At 43.8% G+C, this 14,272-nt stretch overlaps 1 protein-coding gene across 6 annotated transcripts in view; it reads right to left on the minus strand.

Annotated features, from left to right (window-relative positions):
- Window positions 1-2,050: 2,050 nt before the first annotated feature.
- LOC128829891 (WD repeat-containing protein on Y chromosome-like) overlaps window positions 2,051-14,272 on the minus strand; it is a 67,457-nt gene continuing 55,235 nt past the window's right edge. For 3 of the 6 annotated variants that reach the window (XM_054015352.1, XM_054015353.1, XM_054015351.1), the window contains 7 exons: window positions 8,134-8,192; window positions 7,724-7,865; window positions 6,883-6,922; window positions 6,325-6,413; window positions 5,188-5,378; window positions 2,874-2,977; window positions 2,051-2,783 (listed from right to left, as the gene is read on the minus strand). In XM_054015352.1, coding sequence (XP_053871327.1) covers window positions 2,609-2,783; window positions 2,874-2,977; window positions 5,188-5,378; window positions 6,325-6,413; window positions 6,883-6,922; window positions 7,724-7,865; window positions 8,134-8,192 — 800 coding nt within the window. In that variant the 3' untranslated portion in view covers window positions 2,051-2,608. Of the gene's footprint in view, window positions 2,784-2,873; window positions 2,978-5,187; window positions 5,379-6,324; window positions 6,414-6,882; window positions 6,923-7,723; window positions 7,866-8,133; window positions 8,193-14,272 lie in introns of those variants that run through there. The other 3 variants (XM_054015355.1, XM_054015354.1, XR_008443504.1) reach the window with 3 other exon arrangements.

A 14,272-nucleotide genomic window follows, 5' to 3' on the forward strand; every position in this document is an offset into this window, starting at 1 on the left:
TTTGGATTGTTGTTTAGTGCTGTAGATAGTTAGTACCTGTAGTTTTAAAAGTTTAAAAAAAAAAAAAAAGCCTCTAATAACCGTGCCTGGATCCGTGCCCCAGGCTTTAAGTTGTGCAGCACTTGTAAATAGCCTGTGCCCCTAAGTGACCCATACACTAGTTGCTTATGCTGTCTTGGAGAAACCCAGGCAGGGCAGTGCTCTGTCCTGTGTGTGTGTGTCTGTCTGAACTCCTACCCACCTCCCAACAGGTATAGCTTGGGAATCCCCTCCTGTGGAATGCACATGAGCAATCACTCGAAGAAGAAAAGACAGTTACCTTTTCCGTATTCTTTGAGATGTGTTGCTCATGTCCATTCCACATCCTGCCCTCCTTCCCCACTGTTGGAATTTTCCAGTAAGAAGGAACTGGGGGTCAGGGGAGCACACAGCATCCCTCCTGCTGTGCCATGCTGGTGCTACTCCAGGGGTTGCTGGGGTGCTCCTCTACAGGTACTGCTAAGGGAAAAACTTCCAGTGCACAGGGCCAGCACGCATACCTACTGTGGAATGGACATGAGCAACACATCTCAAAGAATACCAGCTACGGAAAAGGTAACTGTTTTCTCCTATGCTAAGCAAGCAGCTTTGGTAGAGGGCCAGCTTGAAAAGCCAGTTAAAGGTTAAGATTCTCCCCTCAGGAATTTCTGGTCAAGTTTCTTGCAAAGAAACAATTGATGAGGACACAATGTGGTGGTGAAGCCTTCCTGTTAAATGGACAGCCCAGTAAGATCTACAAGACAGTAGCATGCGGTTGGGAGAGGCTTGCTGGCTGCTTCAAGGAACAACTTAAGTACTACTCTGAACAGAGTTGATTTAATTGTGCAGGCCATACCTGATTAGTCAGCACTAAGGAAGGCAATTACACCCTCTTGCTGGTCCTGTTTGTGTTTCTCCTGCAACCCCATTCCTGCCTCTTCCACTAGCTCTGATGGGGGCATACTCCTGCCTGTAGCTTTTACCCAGCTGCTCAGCTCCCTCAAAACCTTGGCCCATCCTGACCTACCATAAGTAGCTGTAGTATCAGAGCACTGTTTGACAGGGCAGGCTCTTCTGATCACTGCTTACTTTCCCAGTACTGATCTACTCCATTTCAGGTGCATATGCTACTCCTGGGGAAATTCTGCACTACAGCATGTGCAGATAATTAATGAGCCATGCATATTTTTAATTTTTGTGGGTGGGGGGGGGAAAGCTTCAGCTGGAATATTGCTGCAGTTCTGCATTTTGTCCACCCGAGGGCACTGTGGCAGTAGACCACAGCAGCCGCTCCCAGCCAGCTAGGGGAGAGAAAGAGCCTGCTGTCTTTGCAGTGCCTGTCAGGCCAGGTCAGGAGATGGGGGGGCTATGGGGAGACAGCATAGCGTTTGGGGGGGGGGGGGTTCAGATGGCGGCTCATAAGGGTTAATTGGGGAGGGTGGACCAGGGCAGGGGCTGAATGGGAGTGGAGGCACAGGGCCACATGGTGATGTGGGAGGGAGGACAGAGGGTGGCTGAGTGGGGGCACAGACATGGGGACAGGGGGCAGCTGAGTGGGGGCACAGAGCCACATGGGGGAGGCGGTGCAAGGCCAGATGGGGGAGTGGGTGTCTGAGTGGGGGTGGAGGAGAGGGACATGTGAGTGCAGGGACACATGGGGATGGGCAGATGTGCCTGACTGAATGGGAGAAGCTCCCTAACAATCTCTCCCTGCCCCCCAAAAAACCTGGTCCATACTTTTCCCATCGATACCCAACAACCCTCCAAGTTCACACCCAGGCTCCTTCCCAGCAATTTACTTCCCTCTCCCTCACATCCTCCGTTACCCCGACTCCAATAGCCTTTGCACTGCTGAGGGGTGGGGGAAATATGATTCTGTAGTGTAGTTTAAATGAATCATTATTCAGTTCTGTATTAATATGCCTAACTTACAAAATATTTGTCAAGAAACATTTCCTGAATCTCTTTTGTTGTCTGTCCTGTTGCAGACATACTTGCTGACAGGTATTTTGAAATAAATGACCAAAAATAATTGAAACTGGTATGATTATATTGTGTTATTTTGACAAATAAAATATGCAGAATTTTACAGAATTTTAAAATATTGTGCATGACATTTTTAATTTTTTTGGTGCAGAAGTCCCCCAGGAGTATATGCAATACACTAACCATAGGTTAGACCCCCAAAGCCAGAGAGCAGGTTGAATAAGTCTCACTAGACCTAAAACAAGGTTGCTGAGGCCTTAAGTGTGCAGATGTACTATGCCTCCACAGTGCTATTATATCACCAGGCTCTAGTTAATAGGGAATTGTTTATTTAACGGTCATGTTCTGGTTTCACTTTGTGCTTATATAATTCTCGTTTAAATGCCACATAAGTCCAGCTCTATAGAATTAACTGATGAGCCACTATAGTAAGAAGCTTAGAAGAATAAACTGTCCAGAAGTGATTAAGAAACATCTGCATATTTTAAGTGTATTTCTGTCAAAACAGAGGAAAAATTAGACCAGGAACAAAAATAACAAACTGCTTTGCTACCACTGAAGAGACAGATGGTCATGTGCTCAGTTTACCTACAGAATTATTGCTCTAATCTTCCCCTAATGATTCTTCATAAAAGTAGTCTGTGCCAAGAACAGACAAGTCAGGCTTTTCACATATTGGTGGAGCAATGACAACTTCATAGCTGTTGATTATGTGATATGTATTCTGTCCCCCAGGAGCAAGTGGTCTCTTTATCTTCTTGTAATGCTCCTGCTTCAATCTAGGGAAAGAAAATTGAAAGCATAAATTATTAATTTGTTTTGAAAGTGAGGAAAAATGAATTTACCTGGGGGCCTTGTTTTCATTTTACCTTTTACCCAAAGCTTGTGCATAAGACCGCTGGTTGATTTCCTCTTTGATATCCAGGTCAGGATTGGTGACTTGGGGAAGTTTGGGGTTATAGCTCACTTCATGCTAAAAACGCACCAAGAGAACACTCAGCAATGCAGGAAGTATTTAGACTACCACTACATTCCTTCATATTACTGCCATGATGGCCCTTCTGTCTAATCCTGCCCCTTCTGGGGCACCTTTACAGATTTGAGTAAACCATTTAAAAAATTTTTGGAAGAAAACAGTTGCTTTAAAACTGGGATGAGGGATGAATTACATGTAGTCAATGTCATACATGTATGTTAATTGTTACATTTATTTGGAAGGCTCTCAGTTTACAATCTTATGTAAGGCATCAATTTGCATGAACCCTTATTGTGACCATTCTTCAAGCGTGTGCAGATTGTATTAGTAAGAATATGCATTTAGCAGGCTGCATGCACTCTTTACTCAGTATTTGCTTTCTATTTAGGATACAGCATGGAATACTATCAATTTTAGCTTCATGTATGTGGACTGAACTCTTTTATAAACTACTTTTACCTGCTTATTTCAAATGTTTTTTTGCTGATACATCATTCTGGTTTGAGAAGGAAAATGGAGGCAAGCCTGGATTGCTAGACTACCAGGAGGACTTCTTCCTCTTAATGGATTTTATTTTAAAAGAAACTAATTCCTATAGCCCACTATGCCAGTCTGCCTGATCTTTAGTCTTGTTGAGATTCAAATCACAGCTTGTTCTATCTTATATATGGAAAAAGACTAATCAGGAGCCAGACAGATAATTGGAATGGAAGATTTGTGGGAATTCTTTTCAAGAGAACACTGACTTGAACCACTACACACTGATCGCTATTTAAAAAGAGAAAAGACAGTGAAACTAGAGCAATCCCTATATTGTGAAACGGATACTGAGAACTCAGAAGGAACAAACCCATTTTGTTCCCACCCCTTTTTCCTAATACGATGGGTACTTGCAAGTAAAGGTACAGGTATGCCAGGGGCAGATACTTGCATATGTTCAATGCAGGGGCCTGTGCCTAGTCTAATCTTAACTATGCTCACATGTAGTCTTCAGCTGCACTGCAACACAACTGTGTGCACCTGTGCTAGGATTTTCAGGAGAAAAGTCCTAGACACTATGGTTTAAAGGTAAGAAATGAAAACTGGGCTGTAAGTTGTCTATTCACAGATATAAGGCCAAAAAGGACTATCATGGTCATTTAGTCTGACCTGCATAACAAGGTCATATGACTTCCCTGAATTAATTTCTGTTTGAATCAGAACATATCTTTTTGGAAAACATCCAATCTTGAGTTAAAAGATTCTAGTGCTGGAGAATGTACCACAACCTTTAAGTTGTTGCAGGGGTTGATTACCTTCACTATTAAACATGTATGTCTTATTTCTAGTCTGAATTTGTCTAGCTTTAGCTTCCAGCTATTGGATCTTGTTATACCTTTCTCTGCTAGATGGAAGAGGCCATTATTCAATATCTGTTCCCCACGTAGATACTGAAACTATGGTCAAGTCACTCCTAACCTTTTATTAAACTAAACGGATTGAGTTCCTTCAATCTCGTGTAAAGTATATTTTCCAATCCTTTAATTATTCTCTTGGTTCTTCTCTAAACCTTCTATGATTTATCAATATCCTTCTCAATTGTGGACACAAGAACTGGGCACAGTAGTGGTTGCACCAGTGCCAGATACAAAGGTAATATAATCTCTCTCCTCCTACTCTATATTCTCTTTTGGCCGTAATGTTGCACTGGGATTTCACGTTAAGCTGATTGTCCACCATGGCTCAAGTCTTTTCAGAGTCACTATTTCCTAGGATAGAGTCCCCTGTCCTGTGATCGTGGCACCTGAATTCTTCAGGCCTAGATGTATGACTTTGTTTGGCCCTACTGAAACACATTTGCTAGTACCCAGCTTACCAAACAATCCAGAAAACACTGAAGTAATGACTAGTTCTTTGTTATTTACCACAACCCAAAACTTCCCCAGTAATGATTTTGTTTTCTTTCAGGTCATTGATAAAAAACATTGAACAGGGTAGGGCCTAGAACTGATGCCTGTAGGCTCCCACTTGAAATACACCTACTTAATGAATCCCTGTTTACATTTTGAAACCTATAGCTAGACAGTTTCAATCCATTTGCCTTACAAATGCCTTAAATAAATCTATTACATCATTTTCCTACGTGTGCACTTTACTAGATGACAGCAAGGCATGCAAAACAGCTAGCCCACATGAAATACACCCCACTTTGCTGTCTATACACAAACCTTAGATAAGGAGTTTTCCAGAGTTACATTACTTGGCTCTGTGTTTATGAGTTGTAAGACAGGTGGCTCTCCTTCTAGCATGGGGTGAATTGGCATGCTTTGTGGGTCTATCAAGATTTCATAGGGAACCCTGGGATGTTTCCAGGAGGCAGGTGTGAAAATTTCCCATGGTTCTGCCTGCCCAAAAGTCCCTAGAAAGAAAATATAAACAAGCAGGCATTGTAAAGTTTCAAAGGGTACACAGCCCCAAGCCTCCTCCTAATATCAAGGGAAGTCACAACTAAGACAAAGAGCAACTCTTCAAAAATTTTACTTTTTAAAGTATACAAACTTCTGCTGCTGGGAAGACCTTTCAAAAGAAATTTTGTCTTGGAAGAGCAGTTGTGGTTTAAAAACTTTTGTGGATGAAATAAACTAAACAGAAAAGTCTTTAATTGCAAAGTAGTTTGTCAGAAGATTTTATTTCATTAGGGTCTGATCCAATGCCTCTGAGGCCACTCAAAATATATGTTTGCTTGAGTGGGTGTGTTGGATCAGGCACTTAGGGATAGATTTTTAAAAGTATTTTAATTAAGTGTCTAAATATGCAGCTAGCATGTAATGGAATTTTCAAAAGTGCCTATGCACCTAACTCCTATTGATTGCAAGATCCCCCACTAGGAGCCTATCTGCATCTTTAGGCATGTAAATACCTTAAAATCGAAGCTTTAGTGCTTTGAACTGAAAGACAGACACTTCTAAATATGGTTTGGCCATACTCTACCTCCTTAGAAAGCTCTGTATTGGAAAGCAGTTTTATCATACACTATTTTAATGCCACTGCTGGCTTTCATTGGGATTAAATAATAGAGCACCTATTTCAGGGATGGGCAAATCTTGCCTCATGAGCCAAACGTAGCCCATGTAGAACTGAAACAGGGCCTGCTTATACAAGAAAGCTTGTAAGTCCTAACATGAAATACTCCACTGTGAGCTGAGAATCCTCTGGCTAAGATAATTTATTAGCCTATGGATACAGCAGCCTGGGAGTTTATGAATGTCCATAGGGGACTACTTGAGTAGATATTTTTGTTGTATGCCACTCCTTTTTAAAGTTGACTAGCATAGCCATGCTGTTTTTGTAGCTATAAGCCTTACCAATGTACTCTCCATCCAGACTCCATAGACGAACGGTACAATCAATAGAAGAGGAAAGCAGGACTTTTTCTTCATCAACCACCTCTACTCTATCAAAATGAAAGTGATAATCAGAACAAATCTACTTAAGCACCATATATAACTAAAGACTTATGACACCATGTCACTTACATTTTGTCATTAGAAATTTCTTGTGTTACAAATTGTCTACATGGGTCATTTCTGCCAATGCTAAAGTTTAATGTGAACGCTGCTACAGTATTAATTGTTTCAAGGGATTACGGCTCAAAGCAATATCTGATATAGTATAGTATGATAGTGCTGAATGACACCGAAGTGAACCATAAATGAGTTTATGTAATTTGAAAAGTATTTACTGCACATGATCATCGTATAATAGTGGAAGATGGACCAGGGATTCTGACTCATGACTGAGGCTCTTAGGTGTTATCACAATAGACATAAAACCTAATTATATTTATATCAAGCAACACGTGCAGGTTTGTGTATTTATACATAAAAAAATATTCTGTTAAAGACACATGAGACAGTACTTACGATACAACTATATTTACATGAGCTCTCCAATGATTCACATCTACGGCAATATAGAGAATAAATATGCATTATACATATAATTCAGATTAATACGCAAATATGTGTCAGGTGTAAACCAACCACTACCTAAGAAGCAAGGACATTAAAAAGTATTCATGGTTTTAAAGCAATTTTTTTTTAAATGCAACAAAGTCGTTAAAACTTTACCCTGGATGTATTTTGAAATTGCTCTGTTTTCTTTTACTAGGTAGCTTCCACTAAGATACAGTTATAAATGTCATCAGATCAGTGGTTCTCTACTCACAACCCACATGATGCTTGCAGCACAATCAGTACACAGCTGGAACCCATGTGACATCCTCAGGGCCGTACAGGTAGTATATAAACTGTGTGGATGCAGCCCACATAACAGAGAGAGCTAAGCATATGTGGCCCGTAATAGTAAATAGGTTGAGAACCATTGCACCAGATGAAATCCTGAAATCTTCATCCAGGTTTTACTCAGTCCTTCCTTCCCACTGAATATTGAGATTTGCCTGCATTTGGTCCACAGTGTATTAATTTTGTTAAGGAAGTTATATGGGAACTATGGTCACCATACTCAGCTATGCTAAGAACAAGCTAAGGCATAAACATTTTGGAGCATACATGATCTGGAAAAAGGGGATTAAAATATTACAATGAAATAGAAGTATAAGTAGACACAGATCATGAGAAAGATTTTGTTTTTTAAACCCTTTTCCCCCAGATCACATATGTTCCAAAATATGTTTTATACTTACATATAAAAATACAAATACAAAAATATTTAATATATAAAAACCCAATCCACAAGACACACATTTGGGTGGTTCTCGCTCTGGGTCCTGAAGGGCATAGTCCTTGATGCTGTAGACATACACATATCCATCATCGTCTGCTGCATAAATAAAGGAATCATCCGCAGTGACAGCAATACTGCTGATGTGGGATTTCACTCTAGACTGAGACAGACATTAATGTAGGCTGTGTTGTTAGCTAATAATTCAAGCAGCATGATAATACTATATTGATTATAATGGAAATAAACTACAACATATGAATGCTCATAATAAATCTAAACGAGCAGATGTGTACTTACCATAATTAAACAAAGCAAAGCAATAATGTTTCCCCTCCTCCCCCATACGGAGTGTATCTTTGAACTGTAAGAAGCGTGCTTCACTCAGTCCTACACAGCTTAGCCCTCTGGAATTCATCGCTCAAACTTACAGGTATGAAGCTTGCTGTAAGGGGGATTCCACTGAACAGACTCCAGAAGTTGACAGAACCTGGAAAAAAGCAAACAGTGAAAATGTTTATTAATAGCAATGAAACAGAAGTCTATTTTGACAGGAATACAAAAATGTAGGAATTTGACTGCTGGATGCAGAGGTTCACAAACTTGGGTCCATGAACCACTGTTGGTCCCTGGACTGTGGGGCTGCAAGGGTGTAACAGGCTGCGGGGGACACCCAGAGTCTCTGTTTACAACTTTCTGCCTCAGCAAGAGTGAGCTTTGCTAGAAATTAGGCTGTTAGCTCCCTGCCACACCAGTCAATCTCCCTCACCAGCAAACTCCTCAAGAATCTCCCAGTCCAAATCTCACCTAATAGGAAATAATCAGTGCACTCCAACTACGCCCCCCGAGTGATGTAAGTTACATCAACTTAAAGCGGTGTCCACACCGTGCTACGTTGGCAGGAGACGCTCGCCAGTCGGCATAGCGCGTCTTCACCAGACATGCTATAGCAGCGTGCGAATGTAGCACAGTAGTGTAGACTTGCCCTCAGTCTTCTGATCTTGCACTTAGTTCACTGAGAGGTGTACCTGATGGTATGGGCCCCCTTTGTGGTCTGGTAACACCAATTGTACCACCTCCTCTCTCCACTGTGGAATATCAGAGCTAGTTTTGATTCCATTAGGAGTCTAGTTACAGACTGCTGAGCTGAATTCACTTTGGGCCAATAGTGCACCAGTACTGGAGCTCCGCTTCTACAAGCTGAAATCACTAAAGAGCTAAAATTGCTGGGGGGGCCCTGAAGCTATATTGCTGAGCGGCTGGAGGAGCAGAGCATGTTTGTAGGGTGACTGGTGGAGCAGAGCAGTTTGCAGGATGGCTGGAGTGGCTCGTGGGATGGCTGGTACAGCGGAGCAGCTTGTGATGAACTTTAAACTAGGTTCAGCGGGGGAAGGAGACCAAAGCCCTGAGGTAAGTGGAGAAATGGGATACCGGGAGGAAGCACAAGCAGGAGAGTGCAAGAGGGGAGGACTTCTGTCTCAGACTGAAAAAGCGGGACAATCAGCGAGTTATCAAAAGTGCCTACACACAAATGCAAGAAGCCTGGGAAACAAGCAGGGAGAACTGGAAGTCCTGGCACAGTCAAGGAACTATGATGTCATTGGAATAACAGAGACTTGGTGGGATAACTCATATGACTGGAGTACTGTCATGGATGGATATAAACTGTTCAGGAACTCAGACTCAGGTTTTTCTGCAGTTTCATACCGGAGCTCTGAGCAGTCATGCTCTCTCTTACATACAATGCAACTCCCCCACCTTTTCTGCCCTGCCTGTCCTTCCTTTAATATATTAATATTATATTATTAAAGGAAGGACAGGCAGGGCAGAAAAGGTGGGGAGTTGCATTGTATGTAAGAGAGCAGCATGACTGCTCAGAGCTCCGGTATGAAACTGCAGAAAAACCTGAGTCTCTCTGGATTAAGTTTAGACGTGTGAGCAACAAGGGTGATGTTGTGGTGGGAATCTGCTATAGACCACCAGACCAGGGGGATGAGGTGGACGAGGCTTTCTTCCGGCAACTAGCAGAAGTTACTAGATCGCAGGCCCTGGTTCTCATGGGAGACTTTAATCACCCTGATATCTGCTGGGAGAGCAATACAGCGGTGCACAGACAATCCAGGAAGTTTTTGGAAAGTGTAGGGGACAATTTCCTGGTGCAAGTGATGGAGGAACCAACTAGGGACAGAGCTCTTCTAGACCTGCTGCTCACAAACCGGGAAGAATTAGTAGGGGAAGCAAAGGTGGATGGGAACCTGGGAGACAGTGACCATGAGATGGTCGAGTTCAGGATCCTGATACAAGGAAGAAGGGAGAGCAGCAGAATACGGACCCTGGACTTCAGAAAAGCAGACTTTGACTCCCTCAGGAAACTGATGGGCAGGATCCCCTGGGAGAATAACATGAGGGGAAAAGGAGTCCACGAGAGCTGGCTGTATTTTAAAGAATCCTTATTGAGGTTGCAGGAACAAACCATCCCAATGTGTAGAAAGAACAGTAAATATGGCAGGCGACCAGCTTGGCTTAACAGTGAAATCCTTGCTGACCTTAAACACAAAAAAGAAGCTTACAAGAAGTGGAAGATTGGACAAATGACCAGGGAGGAGTATAAAAATATTGCTGAGGCATGCAGGAGTGAAATCAGGAAGGCCAAATCACACTTGGAGTTGCAGCTAGCAAGAGATGTTAAAGAGTAACAAGAAGGGTTTCTTCAGGTATGTTAGCAACAAGAAGAAAGTCAAGGAAAGTGTGGGCCCCTTACTGAATGAGGGAGGCAACCTAGTAACAGAGGATGTGGAAAAAGCTAATGTACTCAATGATTTTTTTGCCTCTGTCTTCACGAAGAAGGTCAGCTCCCAGACTGCTGCACTGGGCAGCACAGTATGGGGAGAAGGTGACCAGCCCTCTGTGGAGAAAGAAGTGGTTCGGGACTATTTAGAAAAGCTGGATGAGCACAAGTCTATGGGGCCGGATGCGCTGCATCCGAGGGTGCTAAAGGAGTTGTCGGATGTGATTGCAGAGCCATTGGCCATTATCTTTGAAAACTCATGGTGATTGGGGGAGGTCCCGGATGACTGGAAAAAGGCTAATGTAGTGCCCATCTTTAAAAAAGGGAAGAAGGAGGATCCGGGGAACTACAGGCCAGGCCAGTCAGCCTCACCTCAGTCCCTGGAAAAATCATGGAGCAGGTCCACAAGGAATCAATTCTGAAGCACTTAGAGGAGAGGAAAGTGATCAGGAACAGTCAGCAGGGATTCACCAAGGGCAAATCATGCTTGACTAACCTAATTGCCTTCAATAACAAGATAACAGGCTCTGTGGATGAGGGGAAAGCAGTGGAGGAGTTATTCCTTGACTTTAGCAAAGCTTTTGATACAGTATCCCACAGTATTCTTGCCAGCAAGTTAAAGAAGTAAGGGCTGGATGAATGGACTATAAGGTGGCTAAAAAGCTCGTTGGGCTCAACGGGTAGTGATCAACGGCTCCATGTCTAGTTGGCAGCCGGTTTCAAGTGGAGTGCCCCAGGGGTCGGTCCTGGGGCCGGTTTTGTTCAATAACTTCATTAATGATCTGGAGGATGGCGTGGACTGCACCCTCAGCAAGTTTGCAGATGACACTAAACAGGGAGGAGTGGTAGATACGCTAGAGGGTAGGGATAGGATACAGAGGGACCTAGACAAATTAGAGGATTGGGCCAAAAGAAACCTGATGAGGCTCAACAAGGACAAGTGTAGAGTCCTGCACTTAGGACGGAAGAATCCCAAGCACTGCTACAGACTAGGGACCGAATGGCTAGGCAGCAGTTCTGCAGAAAAGGACCTAGGAGTTACAGTGGATGAGAAGCTGGATATGAGTCGACAGTGTGCCCTTGTTGCCAAGAAGGCTAACGGCATTTTGGGCTGTATAAGTAGGGGCATTGCCAGCAGATCGAGGGACGTGATCGTTCCCCTCTATTCGACATTGGTGAGGCCTCATCTGGAGTACTGTGTCCAGTTTTGAGCCCCACACAACAAGAAGGATGTGGAAAAATTGGAAAGATTCCAGCGGAGGGCAACAAAAATGATTAGGGGGCTGGAGCACGTGACTTGTGAGGAGAGGCTGAGGGAACTGGGATTGTGTAGTCTGCAGAAGAGAAGAATGAGGGGGGATTTGATAGCTGTTTTCAACTACCTGAAAGGGGATTCCAAAGAGGATGGATCTAGACTGTTCCCCGTGGTACCTGATGACAGAACAAGGAGTAATGGTCTCAAATTGCAGTTGGGGAGGTTTAGGTTGGATATTAGGAAAAACTTTTTCACTAGGAGGATAGTGAAGCACTGGAATGGGTTACCTAGGGAGGTGGTGGAATCTCCTTCCTTAGAGGTTTTTAAGGTCAGACTTGACAAAGCCCTGGCTGGGATGATTTAGTTGGGAATTGGTCCTGCTTTGAGCAGGGGGTTGGACTAGATGACCTCCTGAGGTCCCTTCCAATCCTGATATTCTATGATTCTATGAAGGCTGCAGCAGAACCCCACAGTGAGGTGGGGCAGTCAGCCTCAGAGCATGTAAGGTGCCCCTTAACACCTCTGCGCCGTGCCCCTCCCCCCCCCCCCATTTCCACCCAGGCTGGGAGGTAAAACTCTGCAGATAAACTTTTGAACTCTAGGGCTGCACTGATCAGCGACAGAGACTTTTGGGTGATTTTTTGGATTGCTGGACTTAAGACCTTGAGGGAAAAAGGACACTGCCAAACTTACTTGGGGGTGGGTCTTTTGCTCATGGTTTGTGTTATGAATCCTGTTTGTGATGTTTCCCCAACATAATGCCACATTGTTTCCCTCCTTTATTAAAGGGATTTTGCTACACTCAGATTCCGTGCTTGCGAGAGGGGAAGTATTGCCTCTTAGAGGTGCCCAGTGGGGTGGTATGTAATTGTCCCAGGTCACTGGGTGGGGGCTCGAGCCAGTTTTGCATTGTGTTATTGAAACGGAACCTCTAGATACTGAACCCGGCCCTTGTTGCTGCCAACTCAGACAGGCAGAAGGGTTACACAGACATGTATTCCGTGCCCCACCCTTTGTCCCCTCTGCATCAGAGTCTGTACTTCTGACATTCAGTGTGAAGGAACTGAGGGGTTTCGGGTGGTGCACCCTTATACAGCCAGGGAAGGACTATGGCTGCAGGATGTGAGTGCCGCCCCATGGGTACTGTTAGGTAAAGTTCTCTGGCTCTGGTGCACAGGGCATGCACACATTCATATGAAATACATGTCTACATCACATCTCGAAGAACACTGACAGGTAGGTAACTGTTTTTTCTCTGGTTCCATCCACCAGAATAAACCAGAAATAGACACCTCGGTAGCAAAGATCTACCCATCAATCAGAGAATTTATTTTCTTTATCCAGAGCTGCAGGAGATCTACCATAGCATTATGCTTCCAACTGCTAGGACTCCTGGTCTCAAGCACAGCGGTCACTCCACAGGTACAATCACACATCAGAAGTCTTCAATCCTTCATACTAACGGTGTGGGACAACTCCCTGGAACACATCAAAGATCAAGTACAGGTTCCAACACAGGTGTTCAACTCCTTACAATGGTGGTCCGTCCACAACGATGTCCACCAAGGCACGTCCCATCTGGCTTCCAGATCCTTTAATCCTCACAACCGATGCCAGCCTGGAGGGCAGGGAGCTCATTTGGAGACTCAAACAGCCCAGGACTCTGGAGCCAGGAGGAAAAGGCTCACAGCGTCAACCTCCTAAAGCTGCCAAGCTAGCTCTGTGAAGGTTCCAGCCCACTCTAAGGAGGAACCATGTCCTGCTTCAATCAGACAATAGGACTGTGGTCACATATTTAAACAACCAAGGGGAAACGAGTCCAACACTACACACAGACGTAACAGAAATAACGAGGAGGGTGGAATGGTTCCTCATTTTCCTCAGAGAGAGCCACATCAAAGGGGGCTTGAACCAAAATCCAAACTGGCTCAGCAGGCACAGGATCAATAATGCTGAATGGTGCCTGAAATCAGGAGGTTTTCAATCTCATCATTCAGCCTCCCTTTCACCAATCTGTGAATGATAAGAATGCAAAGAGGCCAAAACAGTTCACAAAGGAGGCAGGCCACAGATCCACACGGACATATGTCTTATTGCATAGTTGACCACAATTACACCCTTTCCACTACTGGGAAAGTGGTCCAGAAACTAAAACAAGAATAGGCAATGATAACACTGATAACTCCTCATTGGCAGAGGAGACCTTGGCTCTTAGCTGTGACAGCTGAAACTGGAGCCCTCACTCCAGCTTCCATGGAAACTGGGCATCCTCTCAACAAGGTCCTCTGCTTCATCCGGACCTGAAACAGCTTCAGCTAACAGCCTGCTTTTGAGAGGGAAGCTTTAGAAGGTCTCAGTCTGTCCTCCAGAATCATTAAGATACTGTTTTTGTCTACGAAAATATCAATACTAAAAGCATACTCCACTATCTGGTCCAGATTCAACAACTGGTGTCAAGAGTACAATGCAAATCCCAGAAGTCCAGAAATTCCAATCATTCTGAACTTTCTCGAAGGCGGCATAGAGA

This window comes from Malaclemys terrapin, chromosome 1 (genome assembly GCF_027887155.1).
Source record: "Malaclemys terrapin pileata isolate rMalTer1 chromosome 1, rMalTer1.hap1, whole genome shotgun sequence".
NCBI lineage: Eukaryota > Metazoa > Chordata > Testudines > Emydidae > Malaclemys > Malaclemys terrapin.